The sequence below is a fragment of the Dermacentor silvarum genome, chromosome 3 (assembly GCF_013339745.2).
Source record: "Dermacentor silvarum isolate Dsil-2018 chromosome 3, BIME_Dsil_1.4, whole genome shotgun sequence".
In the NCBI taxonomy this organism is placed as follows: Eukaryota; Metazoa; Arthropoda; class Arachnida; order Ixodida; family Ixodidae; genus Dermacentor; species Dermacentor silvarum.
This window is the reverse complement of record NC_051156.1, coordinates 225,014,712-225,039,951: the sequence shown is the minus strand read 5'-3', so window position 1 is coordinate 225,039,951 and position 25,240 is coordinate 225,014,712. Positions and strand designations below refer to the sequence as shown.

Here is a 25,240-nt window from a genome sequence, read left to right as displayed (position 1 = left end):
CGCCGGGCCTCGGACAGCGTTGTGGCAGCGTTCGCGCAGCCGCGGCATCTATCTCGGCGAGTTCGCGACCTTCGGCTCGCAGGCGACGTGCTCGGTGTGCGTGTGTGTGCGATGTGCAGGCGCCGTGTAGTATGCCGCGACGACGCATCGCCACCGAATCGCCTGCGCGCGTTTTCCGCTTGATATAGCTTTGATCAATGCCACTCGAAGCGATAGAGCCAAGGTTGCGCCCGATGGAATGTTCCGAACTTGCTGGAGAAGCACGGGCGGAGAGGGACGCCACGTACGCTGTATTATTGTCCTATACGCGTAGCTCTTACTGCGGTTCCACAGTCTTGTGCCCTGAGCCTCTTTCTCTCTGAGAAATAAAGAACGTCTAGATGATTGAGCTGGCTGAGATAAAGCGCGGCGTTTCACCGCTCTGCACCTGTACACAACTCTGTAACGTCAGCGCAGTTCAAGAGTTTTCGTGTACACGCCATAAAGAGTACACGCGTGAGTGACCAGCTTCCACGCTTCTGAAACCTCTGCTCTTAGGAATCTGCGTATTGGTATACGAGCTGCGGCGTGAGCCTATAGAAAAATGACTACTGCACGCGCAAACACGTAAACGGTTAGTTTACCAACGAGTTCGTCCCAAGGCACGTGGGAAGCACGAGCGCAAGGACGCGGTCTGTCCGGCTGCGCTTGTCTCCTACACGTGGCCGGCGAAATTACGGTCAGCAAGGAGCCGCGAGCGCCCACGGCACGCCGTCATACATTCGCCTGTATAGGAGCGTAGGCAGGAGCGCCTACTGGAACGGACCGAGAGTGGACGCGAATGAGACCGGCCATCAAAGGAACCCCGGACGTCAAACGTGTTACGCGCCCGTCCTTCCACAGGGGAGAACGCAGAGGGAAAGGAAGCACGCCGAGAGGGCGCGTGAACCATGCACGGCACGCGGTCGAACGGCATCGAGGTCGTCGAATCGATGGGGGGCTCTCCGTCCACTCCCAAGGCGCCGAAGCGCAGCAGCTGGCTATGGAGGTTCTTCCATTAAAGCGCCTGGGCAAGGAGATTACTACTGGACTCGAGACCTCTTTATTTTCTTTTTGGAGAATCTCTTTGTTTTGACAAATGCAAACTTTCGCAAAATAGCAGTAAAGGCGAACTTGCAACGTGCTTATATACTGCGTGTGCGTCAAATTGCACCCATTATAACTGAAAATTCAGCCATGCACCAAATCCGTTCTCTAACTTGTGCATACATATGGACTTGTTCGCGCGGTCTTTTCCGCCGGTCTTTGTCTCTTATGCAAACGACCATGATGCGCGCTGGCATGTCGCTCAGTCCGCCAATAACCCTGCTTCTCCAAACACATGCAGCCCCCGAAGAGCTGTCAGCTGATGCTATTCCAACAAAACGCGTTTCCTTTAGTCATCCTGCGTTACCCGGGGAACGAAAGCTTCCGGAGCGAGATTTGGCTGCCATCGGGTCATGCCGAGCACGGCTGCACAAGCACGAACCACGCGGGCCTACTTGTATTCCCAATCGTCCGATGTCCCCCCACGTGTGTCTCCACTGATGCCTTCGTTTCTTCTCCGCGAAAAGACAGTGATTGAGCTCTACAATCTAGCTGAGTGCGGACCCAACAAGATAGCGCGTGAGGGCGTATATCTCGAGAGGCAGCTGTGCAGCGGCGCTTTTCTGGGGAACTCTAAAGCGGGATGACCAAATGCCGGGAGAAGATATATAGAGCGCGACTTCGGGCAGTGTGCGTTCGTACTGTGCGAGATTATGTGTCCAAGGAGGGTCGCAAGCGCAGTGTCCGTTTACGTATTTATACGCGCGAGGATGTTCTGCGGAAGCCCGCAAGGTGGAGGAAGGTAACATTGCCGTCCACCCGACTGTATAGCACGGAGGTATATACAAAGAGGAACCCAAGCCGGTTTCTCAGAAAAGAAAAGCTTCGCAGTTGAAGAAAATTTCGTCCCGGTCCGGGGTTCGAACCTGCAGGACCAACTTCACTCGATAACGGGCGGTCTCTCTATAGCGTCTGAGCTAACCAGGATGCTATAGCATATCGCACAGCGAGGCCGAATTCATCGACAACTCGAAGCGTCGTGCTTTGCGCGTAGCTCCGTGCCACAGTCGCGTGGATGACAGTTATCATCGCACGCGATAGTATGTCACACCGCTATAGGCACGACAGCGCGCCACACTTGGACGCTGCAGCCAACGTTGCGAGATCGTCTGCACACCATAGCGCCTTTCGAGCGTGTGTGAATAACCCCCTTTCCTTTGTCTTCCAGCCGTCGGATTTTCTTCTTCGCGGAGAGCGTGGTTCCAGGACACAGCGACAATGGCTGCATCGTGCAACGGAGCCGCCGATGGGAAGAACAAAGGGCCCCCTCGTGGTGCCTGGCGGGAAATCGCCGGAAGGAACGAGCAGGAAGTGAAGAAAGGCGTCGGAAACGCTCGGCAGCGCCTGCGTGGGCGTTGTCGGACCAGGACGCTATGTACACGACTGCTGGGAAAGGCCCACGCTATCCTTCCTTCCTGGAGACGCCTTCAGGGTAATGTCATGAAAGAGCCTCATCGAAGAAAGGATCTGAGCTAAGAGAAAAAGATTACTCTTTCTCACAAAGACACTAAAAAGAGGGTCACAAGACGGCCGGCAATACGCGCACACGTCAATTCGCTCGCATGGCATAGTCGATCGCCTTGTTATTATTACAATTCTTCATAGTAAAGTGTCCTTTATTGCGAGCCCAGGTACGAACCATACTTCAGTGACGGCACTGGCAGCAACTGCGCTGCTTAGATTAGACCTCGCCGTCTGGGGCCCCTGCGGGGGTGTCCGTTTTGCAATTTCTAGGCGATTCGCCTATGCCGACGATAAAGCAAAGATATTAAGTGAACGAAACATGACATTTTTTCTGACACAGCGAAGGTCTGGTATGGTAATTACTTCATCACACAAGACCTGTTAGCGAATATTTTCACCTAATTGCTCTCAGCAGATACTTTGTGACTCCCAGCTCAGTCCTGCCCCTCTTGTTCGTTTTGAGCATACGAGCTCGGTAATGAAGGCCCTACAGCTTTCGTACAGTATCTATAGATCCTTGACCTCATTCTTATGTAGGCAGCTGTACATCTACTTTACAACGGACATCCTGACGACAGCCTCGGAATTTATATATATATATATATATATATATATATATATATATATATATATATATATGGGTGGACCTCGGCGCGTGCTGATGAGATTGACAGAGGATATGGGTCCTGTCCTGAGACTCCACAGGCGAGGAAGAGCGCAGAGATCGTGACCGGTTCGAGACAGAAGGGGAACAGACGTGTTCTCACGGAAGAAGTGGGCAACGCGTCCGTTCCCTTTCGTCGATTGCGCGCCTGTTGGGCATGCGGGCTCTTCCGCCCAGACAACAGGCACCGGATGTTTTCGCCGACGCCTCGCTGGAGGAAGTCGCAAGGGCCGCCCCCACGGCTGAGATTGGCACTCCGCGGGTAGCCCGTTCGACCCGGTCCGCTCGTATAGGCGGTGGAAGTGATGATGACCCTATGGGCACATCACTGGATCCTAACATACCGTGCGCTCTTCGTTAAGAGCACACGTTACGAAGTGCGGGCTCTTGTTTAAGGAGCACGCAGCGAATTGTTTACGGGCTGTGCCGACTGTATACAGAGCACACAGCGGGGGGTTGCGTATACGGCACGCAAAGCTTTGCGCATCAATACCCTGTTCGCGGTGCGGATAACCGCGAAGGGCGATGCTAAGTGGTCCGCGGGGCGCCTTATGTGCGCTCATGTAACATCAGGACGTTCCCTACCTACCGCCACTATCCATCGTGCGTGAAGCTGCAACGGGCAGGAAAGCAGCACTAATTGGCTGACGCTGCCCTAAATCATTCTTCTCTGCGCTCTTCGCAAATTAACCGCGCTTGGATAGCGGCATGCGCTCCGCAGCTTTATGCTTCGTCATGCGTCAACGAGCCTGACAAGTAGCACGGTATATATTATGTGTCAATCCACAGACTTTGGAACATGTGATCGACTGCTATACTCCGCAGTTCCCAGGGCCATAGAGCACACCGAGCACGCCCCCCCCCCCCCCCCCCCCCCCCCCCCCTCTGCGATTTCTTTTTTTTTTTTTTTTTTGCGTCAGTATGCGGGCCTCTCGCCACTCCCACCCCTGAAAAAAAAAAAAAATGTCTGGCTACGCCACTGTCGGTGTCATATGGTACGGTGCTTACGGTACTGGCAGTGAGTTTTGGTGTGAAAAGAGAGAGGAAATAGCTGTGGAAGTACCAGCTCCGGCTTACTGCACCTTCATCGTATGCTTGTTGTGACCTCCATGGAGAGTGAAACCTCGTATCTTTTAACAAGAACGCTAGCGCGCACCGACGGTACTGCTCTCAAAACGACGCGTGTAATCGGCACGTGTCCTTAATGCAAGAGCGCTTGCATCAGTGCATAGATTTGATAAGCGCGCACTATTTCGCAGTTTTATTTGTATCTGCAGGTGACTTTCACGTGAGATCAGCAAACCGAAACCATTGTGCAGTTTCTCGAAAGTAAACCTCGTCGTAGAAAAATACCGCCATATGTACATTGACGTCTGCGTTGATTGATTCATTGGCTGGATGATTGCTCGACCTAATATCGTTCAGTAAATGTGCGATATCAAAGGCTATATTTTCCCAAACGGTGCAGAATAAGTGCGCTGATTACCGGAACACATGGATCATCACACACCCACAAGTCCACTTCAAGTGCTGCTGAAAATCACATAGATTTCCGATACAAGTTAATTGAAATTAGTTTATTAGTTAATGTGCGAGTATGCATGTCGAACAAAGTCAGGCATATGATAACGTGTCATTCTTGAGAAAAATGTTTATGAAGTACACATCGGCGCACACGGGATGTGGAGAAGCGTCGTCAGAAAGCGCTGAAGTGCGCTCTGAATATCTGGTGGAAGTATTCGTCATTTCTGTCGCTATTATCTTTTGCAGACTTTTTCTACCGATAAGTTTTAAAGTACATTTCACCCATCACGTCCCGGCAAAGAGAAATGCCCACTCCGCCCTTGTGCACGAAATAAAATCCCCGCATGCCCTCTCCCGAAATCGAAATTATTCACGCACCCTCGGTCTCTGCGCACCGAGCTCGGAGGTGGTCCTCTGTGCAGGGAAGGCAAGCGTCTATTCGGCGGCTGAGCTGCAGGCATATAGCGTGCCAGCTGCAAGCGTTGCGTGTGCCCGCATACGTCTCATTGTATCGCGAGTGATAATCGCGCCTCGAGCATCAATCGACTGTTTCACCCGTGGCAACAGGCGTCACGGCGCACAGGCCACGTGCGCTATAACTCGTTCGACCGCGTATGGTCGGGGCATGGCAACCCATGGCCGTGTGGTGACACATGCACGCTTGTCGCGAATCGACCCCGGTCTGGCGCGCCGTCTTGGCGGCCGCCGAAAGCTCTTGGTCAGCGCTGCCCTCCTGCACTGTACTGCGTCCCGTTCTACGCGAGCACCGAGGAGGCGAGGGTGTGCCGCTTGGCGGAGCACCAGCAGTGCATGCATGCCAACCCGAAGTTCCCGCAGGCACGTTCATACCGAAATTAGCCGCAGATACTTTCGGGGGAAAAAAAAAAAAGAAAAGGCGGGAGAACGATTCAACGTTGTAGTTGAAGTCGATCAAAGACATGTCTTTGGGGCATGTCTTTGGGGCACGAAATATTGTCAACTTGTCAAGTTACTTATTTTCATGCATCCCGAAAGCAAAATACATATACATTGGCAGTGAAACTTGCACGCGGAGATAAACAGAATAAGGTTTTCTTCTGCGAGCAACGTGACTTAAGTGCCTGGAAATATGGCGTTTCTGCGGAATCCGTGCGGCCGTATACGCGGATTAAGTACTACATGCGTGCACTCGCCGGACGAGCTGAACGCAACAAAAATCCTGTTGAAGCGTACTGTACTCAATTAAAATCATTTATTGGAAAAGCTGCGCACGCGAGTTCCTGTGCGCAAACAGAATGACTTTATTGATTTTGTTTATGTCAATCAGAAGGCGACGTTGGCAGCCTTTGGATGGGCCGTGATTGAGCGCAAGAAAATGAGCTCATAATTGGAGATGCCGAATTCACACATGGATTAACACAGAGTTTAAAGGACACGTAGCAAAACACAAGTATCGCCGCGCAATGTAGACACGTCCGTATATATATACCGCGGAGCTGCCGAATAACGCAGAGTCCCTGCAGTTTGCTATAGGCATACGTGCGACAATTCTAAAGTGTAATCTTGCGTACAAACAGGGTGTTCCACGTAACTAGAGCCAACATTAAAAAAAAAAAAAAGCATGCGGGTGTCATGTATATAGCTGGACACAACCAATGGCAATGTTGTTTGCCATCGCTTGGAGCAAGTCAGACTATATTTCGTATTTTGCCTAATTACATAATTAGCTAATTATTAATTAACTCTTCAAGTATTATTATTAGATCAAAACTGTCAGTGAAACAATTGTGGGCCATCCATTGTAACATTTAATGAATCTGGTTAACTAACAATGCTATTATGCAAAACACAAAATAAAATATAGTCTAGCTGACTTGCTCCAAGCGACGGCAAACATAACCTTGGTTCTGTCCAAGTATATGTATACGCGGCACTCGCATATTTTAAAATGCTGGCACCAATGACACCCTGTGTACTGGCTATACCTATCGTTTTCGCAAACGCAGTGCAGTGCTGTTTAACACAATGTGTTTCAATGTGAGCCATCGCGATCGTCGTCGCCGATGAGCGTTCTGGCGTCACGACTTTCGTCAGCCGTCCTTGGCTTGCAGCGCGCTTGAACTTTGCACGCGCGGCGTGCACAGCGACGCGAGAAGTCCCGCAGCCTTGATCTGTAGTTCGAATCGGACCAGCTCATCGGTGCTAATTGCCACGAGGGCGTGCGCTAATGAATCCAGCGAGCCGTGAGCGCCGTAAACCTGGCTGCACTCCTCGCGAGAGCGTGCGCGCTCGTGAGCACGGTGTAAGAATAAGCAACCGTACTCGTGAGTCAGAGCACGTGGGCGACCCCGAGAATGGGCAGGCCTTCGCCGAACCACGGCCTCCGATGTCAACGCAGTGAGGCGCGGGTTTGTAAACGCCGTGTCGACGTTCTCTGAGGCTGCGTGGTCACACCCACGTACAGAGTCTCACCACGAAAGCTTACGGGAGACTGGATTTGCAAGTTCCCGCGATGCCTGTAGGCACGTTAACGTCGCATTCAGCGTGTAATATACACTATGCGGCCTATACTATATACAGAGTGAACCATTGAATTAGAACCATCTATTTACGGAGCGAGAATTCAGTCGTCATGGGATCCACAAACTATCGTGGCCGACTGTAATTGCCCGTGTCCCATGCATGCAAGACGAGAGCCCGAATTGCGCGCTTTCAATTCGTTGCACTCACCAAACATCGTTTCCAAAGCCTTCCATTAACAGCAGACCTGCCTCCTTCAGAGTACACGGGACCACTGTAGACGGAGAACTTTCCAAAGCGGTATCGAGCATTGTCGGTATATTGTTATCGAGGCGCTGTATAACTATAGCTGCGCGTATGAGTGTCAATAAGCGAGAATAAATGCGCACTTGATCAATCCACTCGCTTGCACGTTCGGTCAGCTGTATCCTACCATGCCCTCTACGAAACAAACAATCAAGGAATGACACGAGGTTCGTCTCCGGACCGTTTTGCAAAGACGTCATGTGACGCGCATGGAAGCGAAGAGGAGCACTGCCGCCAGCAAGTCTGCTCACGCGGGCCTCAGCGACAAAACTGTGCGTATTGTACGTCAATTAGTCCACGTGGCGAAATAAAATTACGAAAACTTCCCACGAGTGAGGCTAACGTTTCGGTTACCATTCATGTTTGTCGAACGTGACATTTCCCATTTTCTCTAAATGTCTAGAGAAATTTGCTACTCGTTTTGAGCGAAAGCAGCTTCTTTCACGGAGTGAATGCAACGCACCAAATATCCGTGTGCACTGTCGCCTCTGTTTTAAGTAGCTTCGGTTGGTACCATTATTATTTATCACTTTCTCTGCCCGCTGCCCGCAACAGACACAGTTTCATCACGCTCTCCGAACAGGCTATATACGTATACGACCTTGAGCAAAAGTATATATACGAACCAGGGACACCGCGATGAAGCCGGTAATCTTGTCCGCCTTTGAATGCAACTTAAAATTGAGGACTGCAGTCTGAACCTGGCATTGAGAGCTTTTCAGAGCAATTAACCGGTTGATTGATTGATCGATTGACTGATTGGTTGGTTGGTTCGAAATAAATTCGTTCATTACATCGACAACAACGTAATGCAGATATTGCTTCCTTGGGACTCCGAAATTGGGATGAGTAAAAAATTAATTCTTTATTTGCTTTGGTTATGATCTGGGTACACCAAACCGGCATAATCTTATCCCCGCTTGGCAAATGAGCCAACGAACGCGCGACGTGCCCTCGTCTTTCACTGCAGAGCGCCGCAAGCCAGCCGCGACTGCGGTTTTCGAACACAAGGTCGCCGTCATATACGCACGGCGGGTTGGGAGCGTTTCTCCAGCGAGGCCGCATCGATCCGAATGCCTCGAAGCAAGTCCTGCGGGACTGCCGGTGCGGCCGCGTCAGCTAGTCTCTGAGGACTTGCCCCGCTCACTTTGTGCTGACGAGCGCGCGGTTCCGCGCTTTATTTTATTCGGAGCAGCGGTGGAGACCGTGGAGACCAACAATAGGCCCTGCGATTAAGCGCTCGGCCGGTTTCGGGTTGAAAAACTGCGCAGTTTTTTTTTAGCCTGCTGCGCCGAACGGAAACGCGGGCGCAACACTTCGCAACACTAAACACGCTGTATGTCCCTGCGGCAAGAAAAATAAAAAAACGAATCAAGATGTAAGGAAAGCTGCAAGCCAGTTCCTAAGTATAAGCCGTATAAGATAATCAACAAGTGGCAGAGCGCCTATTTTTATGACACGCGTACAAAAGCGGCTTCAAGTGGTGCCGGTGTGGTTTTTTTCCATTTCACTCGAGACTATTTTGCCGGCTTTCGGGGAAAATACTTTCGCGTGTACGTGTTTTATGGGCGCAAGCTTCAGGGTCCTTTAATATAGTAGTACATGCTGAGCCATGCAGCTGCGGGTGCATTTTGCCGCGCTTCCATTCATTCGAAACGCCTTTGTTCACGGCTTCGTGCTTCGCTCAGCTTTCGATTTTTAACGCATCTATGCATGGCTACATCACGAGCACGGCACCACATAGATGGTATTAATAGTAGCAATCATTAGACAGTTTACAGTCGTATTCGTTCTCTTGCCAATCAAATAAAGGCACGAGAACCTCGGTCGTCGTTTTACCTTCGGCAGAGCAGTCAATCGATCGATTCGGGGGGACAAATTTCACGCCAGACAGGCTGTCGTAATCGTTCGGGATCACTCTCTCGTAAATATCGAACCAATCTAAATGGGTAGCAACCGGGCGACACTTGAGGATTTTCGGCTCCTATTCGAAGGCTGACCTTGTCGCCTGCGAGCTTTCTCAGAGAGTGAAGCGCACTGCATGTGTCGACCGTACTGTTATTTTTACTGCGATGTGATGCGTACAAGCTCCTTGCGCTGGATCACGAACATCAAAAAGTTTCAATGACTCCGGAGATTCGATGCACCATTTCAAAGAAAATGTTGTTGATTTATTAGGCCGATACAGGCCTGGCCAAGACAGCCGCCGCATACACTAGAATGGGGGGGGGGGGGGGGGGGGGGGGGCTCCGGATTAATCACCGGTGCAGTAACTTTTTGCATTCTGCCTTCACGGGAATGCGGCAGCCGGGAATCGAACCGGCGACGACTCCCTGGTGGGCAGAAAGTCATCATCACTGCGCCACCGCAGCGGGTGATATCGTTTCTTGAAGCGATAAGTTTGGCAGCTGAACGAACACGCGTTTAAAAGCGAATTATTATGCTTAATTCAGAGATCAACTTTTTTCAAAAGTTTGTAGGTCGCACTGCCTGTGGCATAATTACAGCTGACTCTGGGAGGCGCTCCCGAACTTTGTGCACGATCGAACAGTTGATCTGGCAATGAATCTTTTCGATCGTGCACCTTGGTCGTTATACTATACCGCCATATTGTAGGGGGGGGGGGGGGGGAGCTGCAGGAGAGAGTTGGAAATACATAACTGAAGGTCGAAACGAACGGCACGGACGAGCAAGGCAATACGCGACCAGCGCGGAGGAATGTGCGCACAGCAGTTTAGCGCAAGGAATCAGACTTGTGAGTTGCGGAAGGGTTCACTCGCTTCTCCAGCAGTGGCCCCGAAGGACGAGCGCATCGTTCTCGCCTTCCACAGCTTCGGCGTTTTACAGAAGACGGCCCACGTAACAGCTCCGTTCGCGTGAGCAGCGGTTGTTTGACAATTGCCTGCAACAGGCGGCCACGGGCATAGCGCTGTTGTTGTAGCCGACCGAGCGCGCGATGAGACGAAACATCCGTATAGTGCGGTATACAGCAGCAAATTGGAGGATCGTGAGCTAGAACTCGCGGGCACGCCACTGCGGCGTCGCCGGCCGTGTGTACATGCAGCTTATTGTGTACGGCGCAAGCGCCAGACATTCAGTCGGCGCTGATCTCAAAGGGGCCGCCGCGCAAGAACGGCGGTGGCGAAAAGGAAAGAAATAATGGTCGGGCGCTCCGGCACGCGGGCGAATTTGGAGCAACCATCACAAAAAATGAAGCGAGGCAGAACTGCAACTCCGAGATATTCGCGAGCTATAAGTCATTCTCTCATGCCTACATATATACGCTCGTTTGGCTGCGGCGGACGATCGTTTTGCAAGCGTTCGTGGGCATGCGAGAAATGTGAATAGCGAAGTGGCCAACCAGCAAAGTGATGCTTCTTCTTCTTTCTTTTTTCTTTTTTTTTCCTCCACAGTGCTCTTTTCCTTCAATAAACAGACAGGGTTGAGCGTTGAAGTCTGGAATAGAGATTGGTGCTACTTGCAGCGAGCAGCATACCTTGCAGCGTCGCAAATACTATATACGAAGCGCTACGCTATCGTAGTTCTTATTTAAGTAACATATGTCGCGTAGAAGGTGCTTCCTATTATGGCAGTTACTACACGCCCGTTTACAGTATGCCTTACAACCTTACGAATTTGTGAGATTCGACAAAGAAATTCTGGTTTGTTTTCTCTTCTCAAGAGCAAACGGCAAAACAGGTGGTAAGATTCCGCGTGGGATTCGACGTATATATGACGTGTCGAACCATTTAACAATTCCGCACCTATAACGAAGTTTCAACAGATTCCATGAGATTCAAACAGGTTCCAACAAAAACTGCCGAACAGGCTATATATTATAGTTGGTACACGGAGCTCGTGTTCCCGTCTGTTCTGCGCTGCGGCCAAGGTTGATTATATAACAGCTGGAGCAGTCATGTTTCAGACCTGCATCGACGGACCCCTTGCGGTATGAAATATTTGCCTCAGCTACTTTACGGTCACCTGCTGATTTAGGTCTATATATTTACCGCTACATTGCCTGTGCATTTACCTCTATTACCTCTAAATTGAATGCAAAAGCAATATTTGCTTCTGTATTCATTATCTGTATATACATGCCGATATTTTTCCTTTTGCATGTGTAGCACTGCTGCCAAATAATTGTTGAAATCTGTTTTTATGGCTGCTCTTTTTTTTTTTTTTTTTTTTTTTTTTTCCTGTGACTATGCGCATGCGGTAGGGGGAAAAGGCCCAGTCAAGCCATTCTTGTTCGTCATTTTGTCTGTGCGCGCTCCTGCCATGTGAATCCGAAATGTCGAATAAAGATTTGATTTCATTCTATATTCTGCTTTACTACGGCGGACGTGCACTTCCTTCGAGCGAAGGCGGCGCGCTAAATTTGCCCGACTGTGTATAGGCGAGTGTTCACAAAGCGTAATTGACGTGGCACACTGACCTATAGAGATCAGTGATGTGGCACGTGCCTCGCGGCAATAGTCGCACACGCGGCGCGAACGTTCTTGGCCTCATCGGCGTTTGTGGGTGGTTGAGACACAGAAGGCGTACGAAATTTGTGGAGAGTGATTAACCTGTCGCGTGTGAACCTTACGTGAACTTTTCCTTTCTTTTTCTTCGGTATCATCACCATCGATTGCGAATGACAAGGGCGGACAGACAGTTAATTGCGGATCCAGCGCAGAGCTTGCGCGTTGAAAGCTCGCGTCCTAAGCGTGCAAGCCACAAACATCGGGCAATATACCTGCTCACTCAACTGCAGACCAAGCGGTCGAACCGCGAAGGTTCGCGGCTTCCGTGTGTCGAGCAATTCCGCGAGTGCAGTGGTTTATAGCAGCCGGTCCCGCACAGGCTGTTGGCGCGTCCCGAGTTGAGACGCGCGCCTGTTCTTTGAATCCATTCCCTCCTTCGCGCTCACTCATAACGGGGACACCGAGGAGGTGCGTCTGCGTGCAGGGATGACGCCGGCGGAATGCGGTCTGCTCGCTCGCCACCGGCAGCCGTGTGCCGCACGCGTAATATATAATAAGCGGAGGACGCTCTCTCTCCGAACAGCTGATGGAGGAGTTCCCGCACGTTCGCCAAGAGGTGCGAGGGGATGTGCGCGCGCGGCTTTCATCTCGGCGACTGCGCCGCGGCATTTTCGGTCTCGCCTCGGCTGAGAAGCCGCCGACCGGCTCCGCCAGGTCGTTCCGTATGCCTCGTCTCGCGAAAATAAAGTGCAGCGTTGCGCAAACCAGCGCTCTCGTGCACTGTGTTCTCCTGCACCGTGTTCACGCGTGCACTGGCGTTGGCACTGTGCACGTAACGTTCGCCTGCCGCGTCGTCTGCTATCGATAACGGCAACCAGACGATATCGCTGCAACGCGCGCGGAGTAACAGTGAAATTTTTTTGCGTGTTCTTCGAGCGCTCACAAACATGACGGCGCACGCGATTCGGAAACTTTGCACCGTTTTCTTGTACTGTACACCTGACCAGCCACAGCGCACTTCGCCTACACCACGCTGCGCGGTTTTAGCCAGACTTAGCGCTCGGAGAAGTACTCGCGCATGCCACGCGGCGAGCAGACAGCGGATGAAGACGAAAAGAAAGAAAGAAAGAAAGAAAGAAAGAAAGAAAGAAAGAAAGAAAGAAAGAAAGAAAGAAAGAAAGGAGTACCGTAATAATAATGGTGGCAGCGCGCGCCGGTTTCCATCAGTGGAGAGTCGGCAGGGGTCCCCCAGACGACGACGAGGAAGAGGAATCAAAGGAATCAAGGTCGCCGTAATATGGCGAATGCGCCGAGCGCGAGAGCGTTGCTCTGCGGCTGTACGCACGAAGAAATGAGTCCCTTGCCCGCGCCGCGAGATGGCTGATCGTGTCGCGGTGGACGCTAATAATTGTCCGCTATCTTTTTAATTCCCGCAAATAACTTGGTCTCGTATTTTCCTTATAAGGAAAGGGAGGGGGGGGGGGGGAGAAAGCTCTTTCTGGAACCGTGCTAATCGTCTCTCTTCTAATTTCCGCCATTTTTCGTCCTCTTTTCCCCAGGATGTCCCTTAATAATAATAATAATAATAATAATAATAATAATAATAATAATAATAATAATAATAATAATAATAATAATAATAATGGGAAAATATGGAATTATGGTTATGAGTCTTTTAGCTAGTATATAGTTCGGAGATTGATGGCAGAACAAAAAAATGTCACAGTTTCGCCCTAAGGGCGAAGCAATGAATGCGATAGCAACACAGCAATGTCATACGAAGTAAGGTGAGCGGCTTTGGTAGCAATATGAATTGTAGTAAACATGAGCTGATTAAGTAAGCAGGTGTGCTGCGGCGTAAGTAGACCGACATGAAGAGAGACTCGATGACCACGAGAAGGCGCGTGTGAAACGGTGGTGTCGATGAGAAGCGCTGCCCGTGGGCAGCGCGTGCGAAGGGACACACCTGTAGCGCTGCACTGCCGATCCGGGCAGCATTGGATGTTAGCGTGCGTTGGAAAATGTGGCCCGACTATTACTAACTGAATGAATAAGCGTGGTGTGAGGGCGCACAAACAAACATGAATAGATCACACTGAATGACTGCAGACAATGACTGTCAAAACGCTGGCAGCGAGCCCATACGCCGCAGAGGGCGAAGGTACGTGCGGTCTATCGCTTCAACGGAAACTGAGCGGCGAATGCACGGCGCATAAAGGTCAGAGCCGTGTGGAGATAAGAGACGGTGCCGGCGAGCGACGAGCGCGGTTGTTGGCAGAGTAGAAGTGCGCCCCCCGCGCTCCCTCCGGCGCTGGCTTCCAGCTTCCTTGCTTGCGCGTGGGTGATTGAGTGCGTTCGCTCTCCGTGATAGCGCGCGTCCCCGCACGCTTCCTCTCGGGCATACGGCGCGCGGCGAAGATTTTATCTATAGGGAACCTCACGGCGACGGCGGAAATCCGGTTGAAGTGTCCATATAATTGCTATCGCAATAAAATGCGCGTGGCTAGCGTGAGTGCGTCTTTCTTCATTCTCATGAATGAAAGGGGGGGGGGGGGACAAGAAAAGCGCGAGATCTGTTTAGATATCTTCGCCGTCCCTCTGCTTTTCTGCGTTCTTGCCGTCTTTGTGCGTTCGCACTTCATTCACGGGATCCGCGAGTGTGCAACCCTATCGTCTGCTGCCTTGCGCCATTATTGTGACCGACTCGGGAAGTGAAGTGAAGCTTATTCTTCTTTTCAGGGAAAAGAGGGGACCGGGACAAAAGGCGGTAAGGCCTGACGAGGCCCCGGTACCCATACAGTTGGCAGTAATAAAAAAAGAGAAGAAAATGTGCATAGAAGGTACCACACTATGTCAAAAACAACGCTAGAATGCGCACAGTGAAACTTAATTAGGGAAAAAGACAAACATGTGCAAGGTAATACTCAAGCATACAAAGTCATACACGTACAAATACAATGCATACATGACTGGTGAATTAAGACACGAAAGATGCGATTACAGTACTCGTCCGCGACAGAGATAAAGACACACACACACACACACACACACACACACACACACACACACACACACACACACACACACACACACACACACACACACACACACACACATATATATATATATATATATATATATATATATATATATGGCGGCAGATAAAAAGAAATCATCAGTAAAGGGAAATTTGTTGAGGGCTTTGGGTACTTGAAAATTTAGCTTTTGTCTACCATAATTCGTGCGCGTTCGCGGACCTCGTAGTTTTACCTTACGAAGGTTGTAATTTATAATCCTGTCAGTAACGTAGTACAAACGGTTTCGATGAATGTATTGCAACAGCCGTAGATAATACACTTGGTCAGCTTGTAGTATGCGATGTTCAACAAACAAGGGTTGTGTACGTAAATTTTGTGGTGCACCGTAATAGCCCTCAATAGCACGCAAGGCTCCTTTTTGTAGCAGTAGTAGCTTATGGTAGTTTGAAGACGTAGTCGTACCCCATACAAGATTACAATATGACAGTTTTGAGAAAAACAGTGCGTTATACATTGACAATTTTAACCAAACAGGTAAGAGTTTAGAAATCCTAAAAAGCAGACCACCAATTTTGGTCAGTTCGGAAGCAAGTTTTGAGATATGTACAGACCAAGAAAGATTTTCATTAAACTCGTCGGCCACACATTGCAGTTCAGTGTTAAAGCTGCAGACGGATCTGTTACAATAAAATGTCGCCTGCACCGCTTTGGTTGGAAGCGACACGCAATCGCTTTTGCCCCAGTAAAGTCAGCTTCCATTACCCTTCATCGCGCTGCTGCGGAAAATAAAGACTGCGGTAGCAAATATATAATCGAACCTGACCGGAAATAGTCACCGGCATAAACGACCTAGTGCGGCCAATTAAGCTCGCTCAAAATGCATGTTTCTGGACGCTTACTAGTATTATCCGGTTCATCTAACGATCAACGGCAAAATGGCTTCTAATTTTGGGAGCCGGTTTCCTTGCCAGAAAAGACCGGAAACGTCGGTGTGGCTGTTATAAGCCGTTTGCTGTAGAACGAAATTCGCCATAGATCGGTCACTATTGTGATGTCGCGTGGTGTGACTTGTGCGAGCTCGACTTCGTTCGGAATAAAACGCTCCAGTAAGCAGAGAGAGCTTTAACGTGGTTCAGTTTATGCAGATATACGTGAAACATCGGTTTTCCTTCTTCAATTTTGGTGTTCGCATAGCACAAAGTGTGCCTCGATTTCGTTCCTTCTTTCTCGCCCACGCCACTTAATTAAGAGCGAAATTGCCGCCGCGTGTGTACGGTCAGCTCGTTTCTTCACCCAGAAAGGCACTAGCAGGGCTGCTTTATAAAAGGAGTTCTTGCGTAGAACTGTGTATAGGCTTGACCCCCCTTCTATTTTGTACCGGTTTAATCGTGACGGAGTAGCTAGTGCACTGTAGTTTCCTTGAAGGCTAAACCCTATTCTTTCACCAACTGCATTGTTCCAACGAAGACGGCCTATAGTGTTCTTGGCATTATACTGCCACACACAATATATATATATATATATATATATATATATATATATATATATATATATATATATATATATATATATATATATATATAATCCGCGCCGACAGGCGCGAGCGTCAAGCCCATACAAAGGTCATTTCTCCTATAAGTCCAGCCCTCGTTGACGCAGATGTGAGAATAAGCCGCAGCGTCTTTATTCGCGAGGCGCTCACACATATATGTGCCGCGGTCGCCCAGCTCTTCAGAAACGAGGGCTTCGCAAACATCCGACTGATAACAGGGGTGCTTGCGGGGGCGGAATTCGCGGGGCCGCAGCTGCTCTGACAAAAAGAAAACGCGCGAATGCGCAGAAATGCCTCGGCAGCCTCTAGGCTGCAGCCACGCACAACTGGGCAACACACACCGCGTATACCGGCGCACATGTGTTCATCTGACGCGCATACGGAGTCAGCGAGACCCGGGTACAAATTTTAACGCGCTCCAACCGGCAGTGCCGTGCACGGACTCACGCGAACATGACACCTAAGCGACTGCTTCCTGTTTTTCTCTAGCACAGCTGATGAAGTGGCCGCTGTTCCCCCGTGTGCTTCCGCCATGCCGGAAGGTTTCGGGCACTCGAGCCTCAAAGTGCAGTCCATGGTATATGGTCGCTCAGCGAATTCGCTACCACATTTTTCTGGTGTTTCTAATTGCATCTATATATTTCCCGTCAGTCACATACAACACAAATAAGCGACAACAGCGGGATACATATAGCTCTGAATAACCGGACGTGTCATTTGTGTTCACACCCACCAGAGCGGACGCTCGCTGTTCCTGCCGTGATCGATTTTAGGCTGTTAATATTATTATATGCGCCAGTCTGTGATCCGTTTATGTACGCGTTCATCCCCTATGCATACGCATATACCACCCTGCGCATTCTTTTCACCTCTCGCTTGTAGACCTAAATTCCCTTTCCTCACCTAGCTGTTTCGCTCGCCGTTATACAGTTGTGAATACAGCAGCCGCGGTCTGTCTCCGAAGGCGATAACGTTTACAGCGCATCACCTCCCCCCCCCCCCTTTTTTTTTTTTTTCTTACGTGTAAATATAAGAAAGAAAGAAAGTATAGAATGTAGATTTGGGTACAGTTTGTGGGCAGCCAAGCTGCCTCCAAATGCGTGGACGGTGTACCACACCTTTATGCAAACACAGTTACCTACATTCTATTGCCTGCATGCCTAAAAAGCTGCTCTAAATTCCGCACTGCAAGACCTTACTTACGGCGTGGTGCACGGAAAATAAAATCAAAATAAATCTTACCAAGGCTTCATACAAGCAACTGGCTATGAGAACTAAAGATACTCGTATGCTCGCATTAAAATATGAAATGAACGGACAACGTCTAACCCAAGTGAGCCACATTAAATACCTTGGCGTCACTGTATCTTCTGGTCTGAATGGGAATGCACACATTAAAGGGACACTAAAGGGAAAATGATTTATTCTGTATCCAATTACCCTTCCACAATACCAAAGACACCACTCTTACCGCGAGAAGCCGCTTGGTAAGCCAGAAACAAACGAAAAACACAGAAGGCGAGTGGCGACGCCACCTTGAAGTTCCCGCACCAGCTCACCGTGACGTCATGGATTTTGACAGCGTCTTCTAGGTCTCAGTTAATTCTTTAGCGGTAAAGACGACTACATTGTGTTCTAAAGGAGCCTAAGACTGAATATGGCAAGTTTCGCGAACTTTTGCTGAGCCAACGTGGCCCAAATACGAAAAATTACTTTAGAAGTCGTGACGTCACACTGAAGTGCTGACGTTGGGGTTTCCGCGTGAAATTAAAAAAATTACTTTGAGCTTCATTTTCTCTTCTAATAATTGACCTATTGCAGTGTAATTAACGACAGCAAAGTTTTCGAAGAATACTTAATCATTTTAAGTTGATTTATTGTTTTGCTTTAGTGTCCCTTTAACAATGCCAGTTTAAAAGATGAGATGAAGCTCTGGTTTCGTAGAAGGTAGTTAAATCTTAATCCCATAAAGGCGAAGTTAACTGCGTATCTGATCCTTGTGCGCCCTTTGCTGGAATATGCGAACGCGACATGGGACCCGCACAAAAAAAGTCCGATTGAAAATATTGAATAGGTTCAGAGAAGAGGTTCATTTTATATTACCGAGATTTAGACGTTCCGTTATGTTAACTGAATTTCAACTTCCTACGCTTTCCGAGCCGAGAATGACTGCTAGACGAAAATTTCTGTAGTTATGCAGTGGTTCCTTCAACTCAAAAGCCGGACTTTACTTAAATTAGCACTCACCTCGCACCGTAAGAAGCTCTCACAAGAACAATTTGAACCAATGACAGCGCGAACTAACTCGATCATATATTCCTTTTTTCATAAAACTATAGATGATTGGAACACCCTACCTTACGCAGTCATCCAATCGGATTCCCTAAGCGAGTGTGAAGGTTCTCTATTGTGTCTTGTTTTGTTCCGGCAATTTATAGCGAAGCTTAGTGTTACAGTTGATTGTACCACAGGTTGCAGCCAAGTTCTCTGCGCTATGACACTGTGTATAATTGGCTAGTTTAATTTATACGTTTGCTTTGTGACTTGCCCCGTATTAATCAGTTGCATGCGTGACTGATCTGTGATACCACTTTTAACTTGAATGTAATATTCTCAACATTCGTGTTGTTTTCACATTTATATCAGCGTGTGATTGGCGTTTCTTAACGTGTGGTTAAAATCGAGATGCATATTTATCATTTGTATTCACTGTATATATAACCCACAGTGTATAACGACCTTCGGATCAGCAGTCTCTCAACAAAAAAAAAAAAAAAAAAAAAAGGGGGGGGGGGGGGAGGAGAAAGATTACTGCGCTCGCGTATGTCAGCGTGCCGCCTTTCCGTTGTGACTGACCTCAGCAGCTGCTTATCACCTAGTCATTCATGCGGGTCAGATAAAAATGGTCTGACGTCATGGCATCATTTCCGTTGCAGTCAAAATGAGACATAAATATTGAAATAACGCTGAGTTATCTTTCCCAAGTTTGGTGTGAGTCAGAGGTGACGGAAGCCCAGTGTGTAATGCTGAATACTGGGGGTATACATAGTATACTACCCTGCTCTTCCTAATAAGGGCATTGGAAGCGCAATATGAGCAGCGTGAGAGATACACTTGACGAGTTGATGGCGCACAAGAGCGCTCGCTCTAGCAAGGCGCTGCAGTGCCAGAGCTCAAATTTGAGTGTAAATAAAATGGTTTCGCCACGAATATAGTCGCACTAACTTAATTCAACATGAATGCCGATCCATATTTAAAACTTCTGGCTTTCGTTCGGGGCCAACTGCGATTTATCTCTTCATATGCAGACGCAGAAGCGACATCTTCTTGGCCAACCATTGAACGCATTTTGATATGGCGCATTATAAAAAGAGAAATTCGATTTAGGGCGTGAAGAATATTTTCAAAAACTGCATGTCAAGAAACAGCGATTATTTAAGAACGTTGAAACGCCAAGTTTATAACTCCATAACTCCGCAACAAAAAAAATACAAATATATCGAAAATGTGCAAACTGAACCTATAGTGCCGAAACGGGTGTGTACCGGGTGTTCAGAATTAAGCTTTACGGAATTTTTAAAAATCTCCTGTGGCACGGCAGGTAGCATAATTCTTATCGTTGAGCCGGGTTATTCGAAGAGGCGGACATTAGTAGCACGAGAAATCGAAACACATATTCAACTAATTAACAAAAATTTACTAATGAACTTCTTGGTTAATTACTTTACGACACACATTGCAATTTACGAATTGTAGCCGGTGAGTTTTCAAGACGCATCCACTTGAAATGAATTTCCAGGATGACGCCAGTTTCGAGATATGATTTCCCACGAAATACATGGGCGTTCCAGTTACTTTTGTGCTTCAATGTATAAAACAGCAATTTGGTAAAAAAGTAAGTGGAACAACAGTACATTTTTACGGCGAGTTTGATGGCGCATATCTCGAAACTGGTGTCATTCTGAAAATTCATTCCAAGTGGATGCACCTGACAAGCTCACCGGCTACAATTCGTAAATTGCAATACGTGTCGTAAAGTAATTAAAAAGTTAATTAGTGAACTATTGTTAATTAGTTGAATATGTGTTTCGATTTCTCGTGCTACTAATGTCCGTCTCATCGAATAACCTAGCTCAATGATAAGAATTATGCTATCTGCCACAGGCGATTTCTAAAAATTCTGTAAAGCTTAAAAATGAACACCCTGTATATATGGTACACTTGATTTTAAGCGGTAAGGGTATTTTGTGAATAGAACTTTAGCAGAATACACGTAACCGATATAATGAGAGCATACAAATTCTAGGATGCTAATTTTGTCGCGGTTTCAGTTTTTTTTTTTCAGAATTAGGATGGAAATAATGTTCCATTGAGTGACTAATTAAAGCATAATACATAAATGAAGATACAGATATATCACTTTGTAGAACTGCAATGTCTAGTTGTGTTGTGGAGTTACGGAGCCGTAAACGTTTTATTTAATTTCATTTTCATTTTCATTTTTTTTTAGTTATCGCTATTTCTTTTGCAAAAATGTTGAGATCCTATAAAGCATAACAGAGAACTCCCGGGTCGGCTGGTTTTGCGAGACAATGGGGAAAAACGGTGTGGCCATCGCTCGCACTTCGACGGTCACAGGTTGGTGCTGCAACAATATTTCCATCTCACAAAACAGCCATCTCTGTGTTGGCGATGTTGCGCCAATCCGCGCTGGCTAACGCACTGTGACACTCAAACGGTTTCTGACGGAATTAATTGGTTGTTTCATTGGGTTTACCGTCCCAAAGAAACACAGGGGACATGGTAGACGGAGGGCTTCGGATTATTTTTGACCACTTGATGTTATTTAAGGTGCACCTTAATCTAGTGCACGAGCGTTTTTGCATTTCGCCCCCATCGTATACGTAATGCGACCGCCGCGGCCTGGCCTGCAGGCTTATCTGAAAGCCCGGTTAAAGTTTTTTTTTCTTTTTTTTTGCTGGCCCAGGCCTGATGTCCATGGGCCTGGGCCAAGCTGGGCTTGAAACTGCGGGCCCGAACATGGGCCCGTTTACTGATGGCCCTAGGTCAGGCCTTTAATCACACGCGGGCGTTCTACATAGATCCAAGGCATTCTGTGCGAAGCTAGACGGACAATTTATAATACTTTCTTGTCTTTACAGAAACAAACTCTTCCTGCGAAAGTAAAAAAGAAAGAAAAACTTAAAAACTGCTTTTGATATACGACCTGGATTTGAGTTTCAACGATTTTGCGATTGCAATATGTGTCGCAATTTAAGGATCCGATATTTTCGTGCCCGAGTTGGGATATGCGCGTTTGAAGTTTCAGCTGTTTTTCCTTGCTGTTCACATTTGATAATTTTCATATTTTTCTTGCTACAAGAACTATTTATTAGTGTAATATATTAATCCGTCATAAATGTGTTATTATTATGTATCAAGAGTCCAGCCGTGTTTATAAATGCATTTCGATGGGGGCGAAATGCGAAAACACCCGTGTACTTAGATTTAGGTGCACGTCAAAGAACCCCAGGTGGTCCAAATTTCCGGAGTCCCCCATTACGGCGTGCCTCATAATCAAATCGTGGTTTTGGCACGTAAAACCCCATAATTTAATTTTTTCTTTTTACAAATGCCAACAAGAGTGCACAAGAACGTTGAATAAAATGTCCAGCCATAAATTTTTAACCCGGCCTTCTCTTTTGTCGGCTTTTTCATGTTAGCTGTAAAAGTAGCTGTAAAAAATCGCGCTGTTTTATTCTCACTATACAGTTGCAATGTATTTCGTTGTGCAATGACATTTTTGAGGCATGCATGTTTCCGTGCCCGGGCCGAAAGATCAGGTTTGTGCAGTAACTGGGAAACCCAATCGGTGACGGAATGAGCAACGGAATGAGAATTCCGTTAAACACATTGCGGTTACCGGCCGCGCACGCCGGCAGATCGCGTCTTCCTTTCCGCCGACAGCTAGCTGTGAAATGCGACATGTGCAATAAATTAAAAACGACGCTGTCAGATGGAAGAACCATATATATATAGGAGGCTTCTTGAAAGTTGAGCACGCTGGACCCGCCGTAACCGATGCAGGAAAGAGATTGCGTGAAAATGCCGGACGCGCCAGCAACAGGGCAATGTATACTACACGTAGTTCCATCTTCACCTCTGCGTTTAAGCGATGAAATGCAGTTTTTACCACGAGGAGATGTTCACGTACATGGAGACGCAGTTTTGGCATCTAACCGTTGTATTTAAATTTTTAAATTTGTTTTTCAAGTTCATAACATAACAGTAGAGAATAAGAAGCACCTTGAAGAGCGATTATATCACATAGTTGTGTTCGGGTGTACAATACAATGAAGGCCGGGCCAACGATGAAGGCCGGGCCAACGGCGGAAACGTTAGCAAAATAATAGTATTTTTGCTGTTGTTAAACGTGCGGGTATTTCCTTCATGTTTACTTCTCCGTGCATGTCCAGCGCACACTCCTAATCGACTATATATATATATATATATATATATATATATATATATATATATATATATATATATATATATATATAATTTCTTGTTGATATTTTTTTCCTCTATGTGCTCACGAAAACCATTGCCATTGAACGGTAATTTTGGACCGTGCAGCACGCACCTATTACTATAGTGTAATGCCACGGCGCGCCTCCTCCCGCCTTTGGCGGCCGTGGCGTATATATATGTACGCGTTTATTTGTTCCACTCGGAGCGGCTTGCTCACCAGCTCGCCTACGCGTCGAATCAGCGCCCATGCACTCGAACGCCCTGCAGGAGTGGACAGGATGTCTTTCCTCGTGCGAAATATTAAGCGCGTGACGCGCGAACACAGCATATAAATTCCGATCACGTCCTTGGACAAACATCCACGCGGTTAATACGCGCCCAGCTATAGATGCCGTCGAGGCTCAGCGGAGGCCATCCAGAAGTCACCGCCGCGTCCGCGTGCACACACGGATGTCATGGACGAACAAGTCCCCGGGCACACTAAATTTAGTGCCCCACGTGTTTAATTCTCTGTGTTTCTTTTTATTGCCAGCTTTTTTTTTTTTTTCCTCTCTTGGAAAACTTGCGTCATAGATAGCGTTACGGCTTTCTTTATAGGGCTATAGCGTTGCTAGCCCTATAAAAATGATGTAGCAGTTAGTAAATAAATAAAGAAATAAATGGAACGATCGCAGTGAATACCCTCAGTATAGAGAGGGTACGGGCGACCCCGAGAGCTGCTGTTTGCACACGCTTCTGCTGACCTTCCGAACCTTATTGATACGCTAAATCAACTATCGCGTGCAGAGGATGTACTATATATACGTGTATACTCTATCGGAGGAAAAAAAAAAAATGTTAAGGTCAGCTGCCCATTGCCAACATCAGCCGACTGGCCTCTACTATTTCTTACGATTGCCTAGCACTCTACTTTCACAAAAACTGACCAAAAATATAGGCTCGTAAACGGGCAGCTGCGCCTTTGCAGGCACGCAAGCTCCAGAACATGTACTGTCAAACCACGCATAGCGTTGCTTCCTATTTCGTATACGCACAAATAATAATAATAATAATAATAATAATAATAATAATAATAATAATAATAATAATAATAATAATAATAATAATAAACAAACTTCCAAAGTATCGTATTAGCCAACTTTCAAGCAATACAGAGCGCCGGCAAGCCACTTACCACGTACAGCAGCGACACCAGCTTAGTGGTTGCTTCATTTGCACTGCATGTAGAATCCCTCATTCACGCTTTGAAGTGCTGTCGTCGGAGAAGCGCGTTAGAAAGTAGTGGCTCAAGCAACACTTCGCCAGCCTAAACTTAGGGCGCTTTTTAGCGGAAGAAGAAACTAAAACGAAACGCAAACGGAATATCTGCATGGTTCCCCGCATGCAGTCTTCTGACGCGTCGTCGCTACAGTCGCGCACGATCTTCGTTCAGTAAAAAGTGTCTTCACTGCGCACGTGCTCATTCTCCCGAAAAATCAGGCTCGCGACAGCATACGCTATTTTTGCAGATGTACGCCAAGTACAGTTTTTCCGTTTCTTTAAAATTTCCAGTCGTAAAAGAAAGTAGTACGTTGGAAATACTCACTTCTTGAAGTGCTTCTCGTACTCCTTGATCTCCTTGCGCGAAAACTCGATGTAAGGGTTGAATCCTTCGCTCATTTTAAGATCCGTGATCTCGCCCTTCTCGATCGCCTCCCGGCGCGCAAACTTCTCAGAGAGCTCTTCTTCGGCCATGACTGTTGGCTCCTGCACGGTAACGCCAGCAACTAGCAAGGAACGCACTGCCTACCGACGCTTTTTTTCTGTCGTCTGCTCGCGCGGAGTGCCCAGAAAACGTGTGGCGAAGCGCTGCCGTGGGCTCCGAAGATGCGCGACGCACTGGTGGCCGGCCGCACGCGGCGAGCGCTTTTCTTCCTCGCAACGTTCGTCTCTCTCTCTCTTTCCCCGCGGCCTCTCCGCCTCACTAAAGACCGTGCAGCGCTGTGGAGGCTGCAGTCGTCACCGGCCAATCGGGAGAAAGGCGCACGGCGCCGCTTCGCGATGCATCCGCAGCATATCTATGTCGTCT

At 47.9% G+C, this 25,240-nt stretch overlaps 1 protein-coding gene across 1 annotated transcript in view; it reads right to left on the bottom strand.

The window, feature by feature from the left end:
* LOC119446801 (EF-hand domain-containing protein D2) overlaps positions 1 to 25,075 on the bottom strand; it is a 64,362-nt gene extending 39,287 nt beyond the window's left edge. The window contains exon 1 of the mRNA XM_037711359.2: positions 24,758 to 25,075. Coding sequence (XP_037567287.1) covers positions 24,758 to 24,906 — 149 coding nt within the window. The 5' untranslated portion in view covers positions 24,907 to 25,075. The remainder of the gene's footprint in view (positions 1 to 24,757) is intronic.
* Between the last annotated feature and the right edge of the window lie 165 nt (positions 25,076 to 25,240).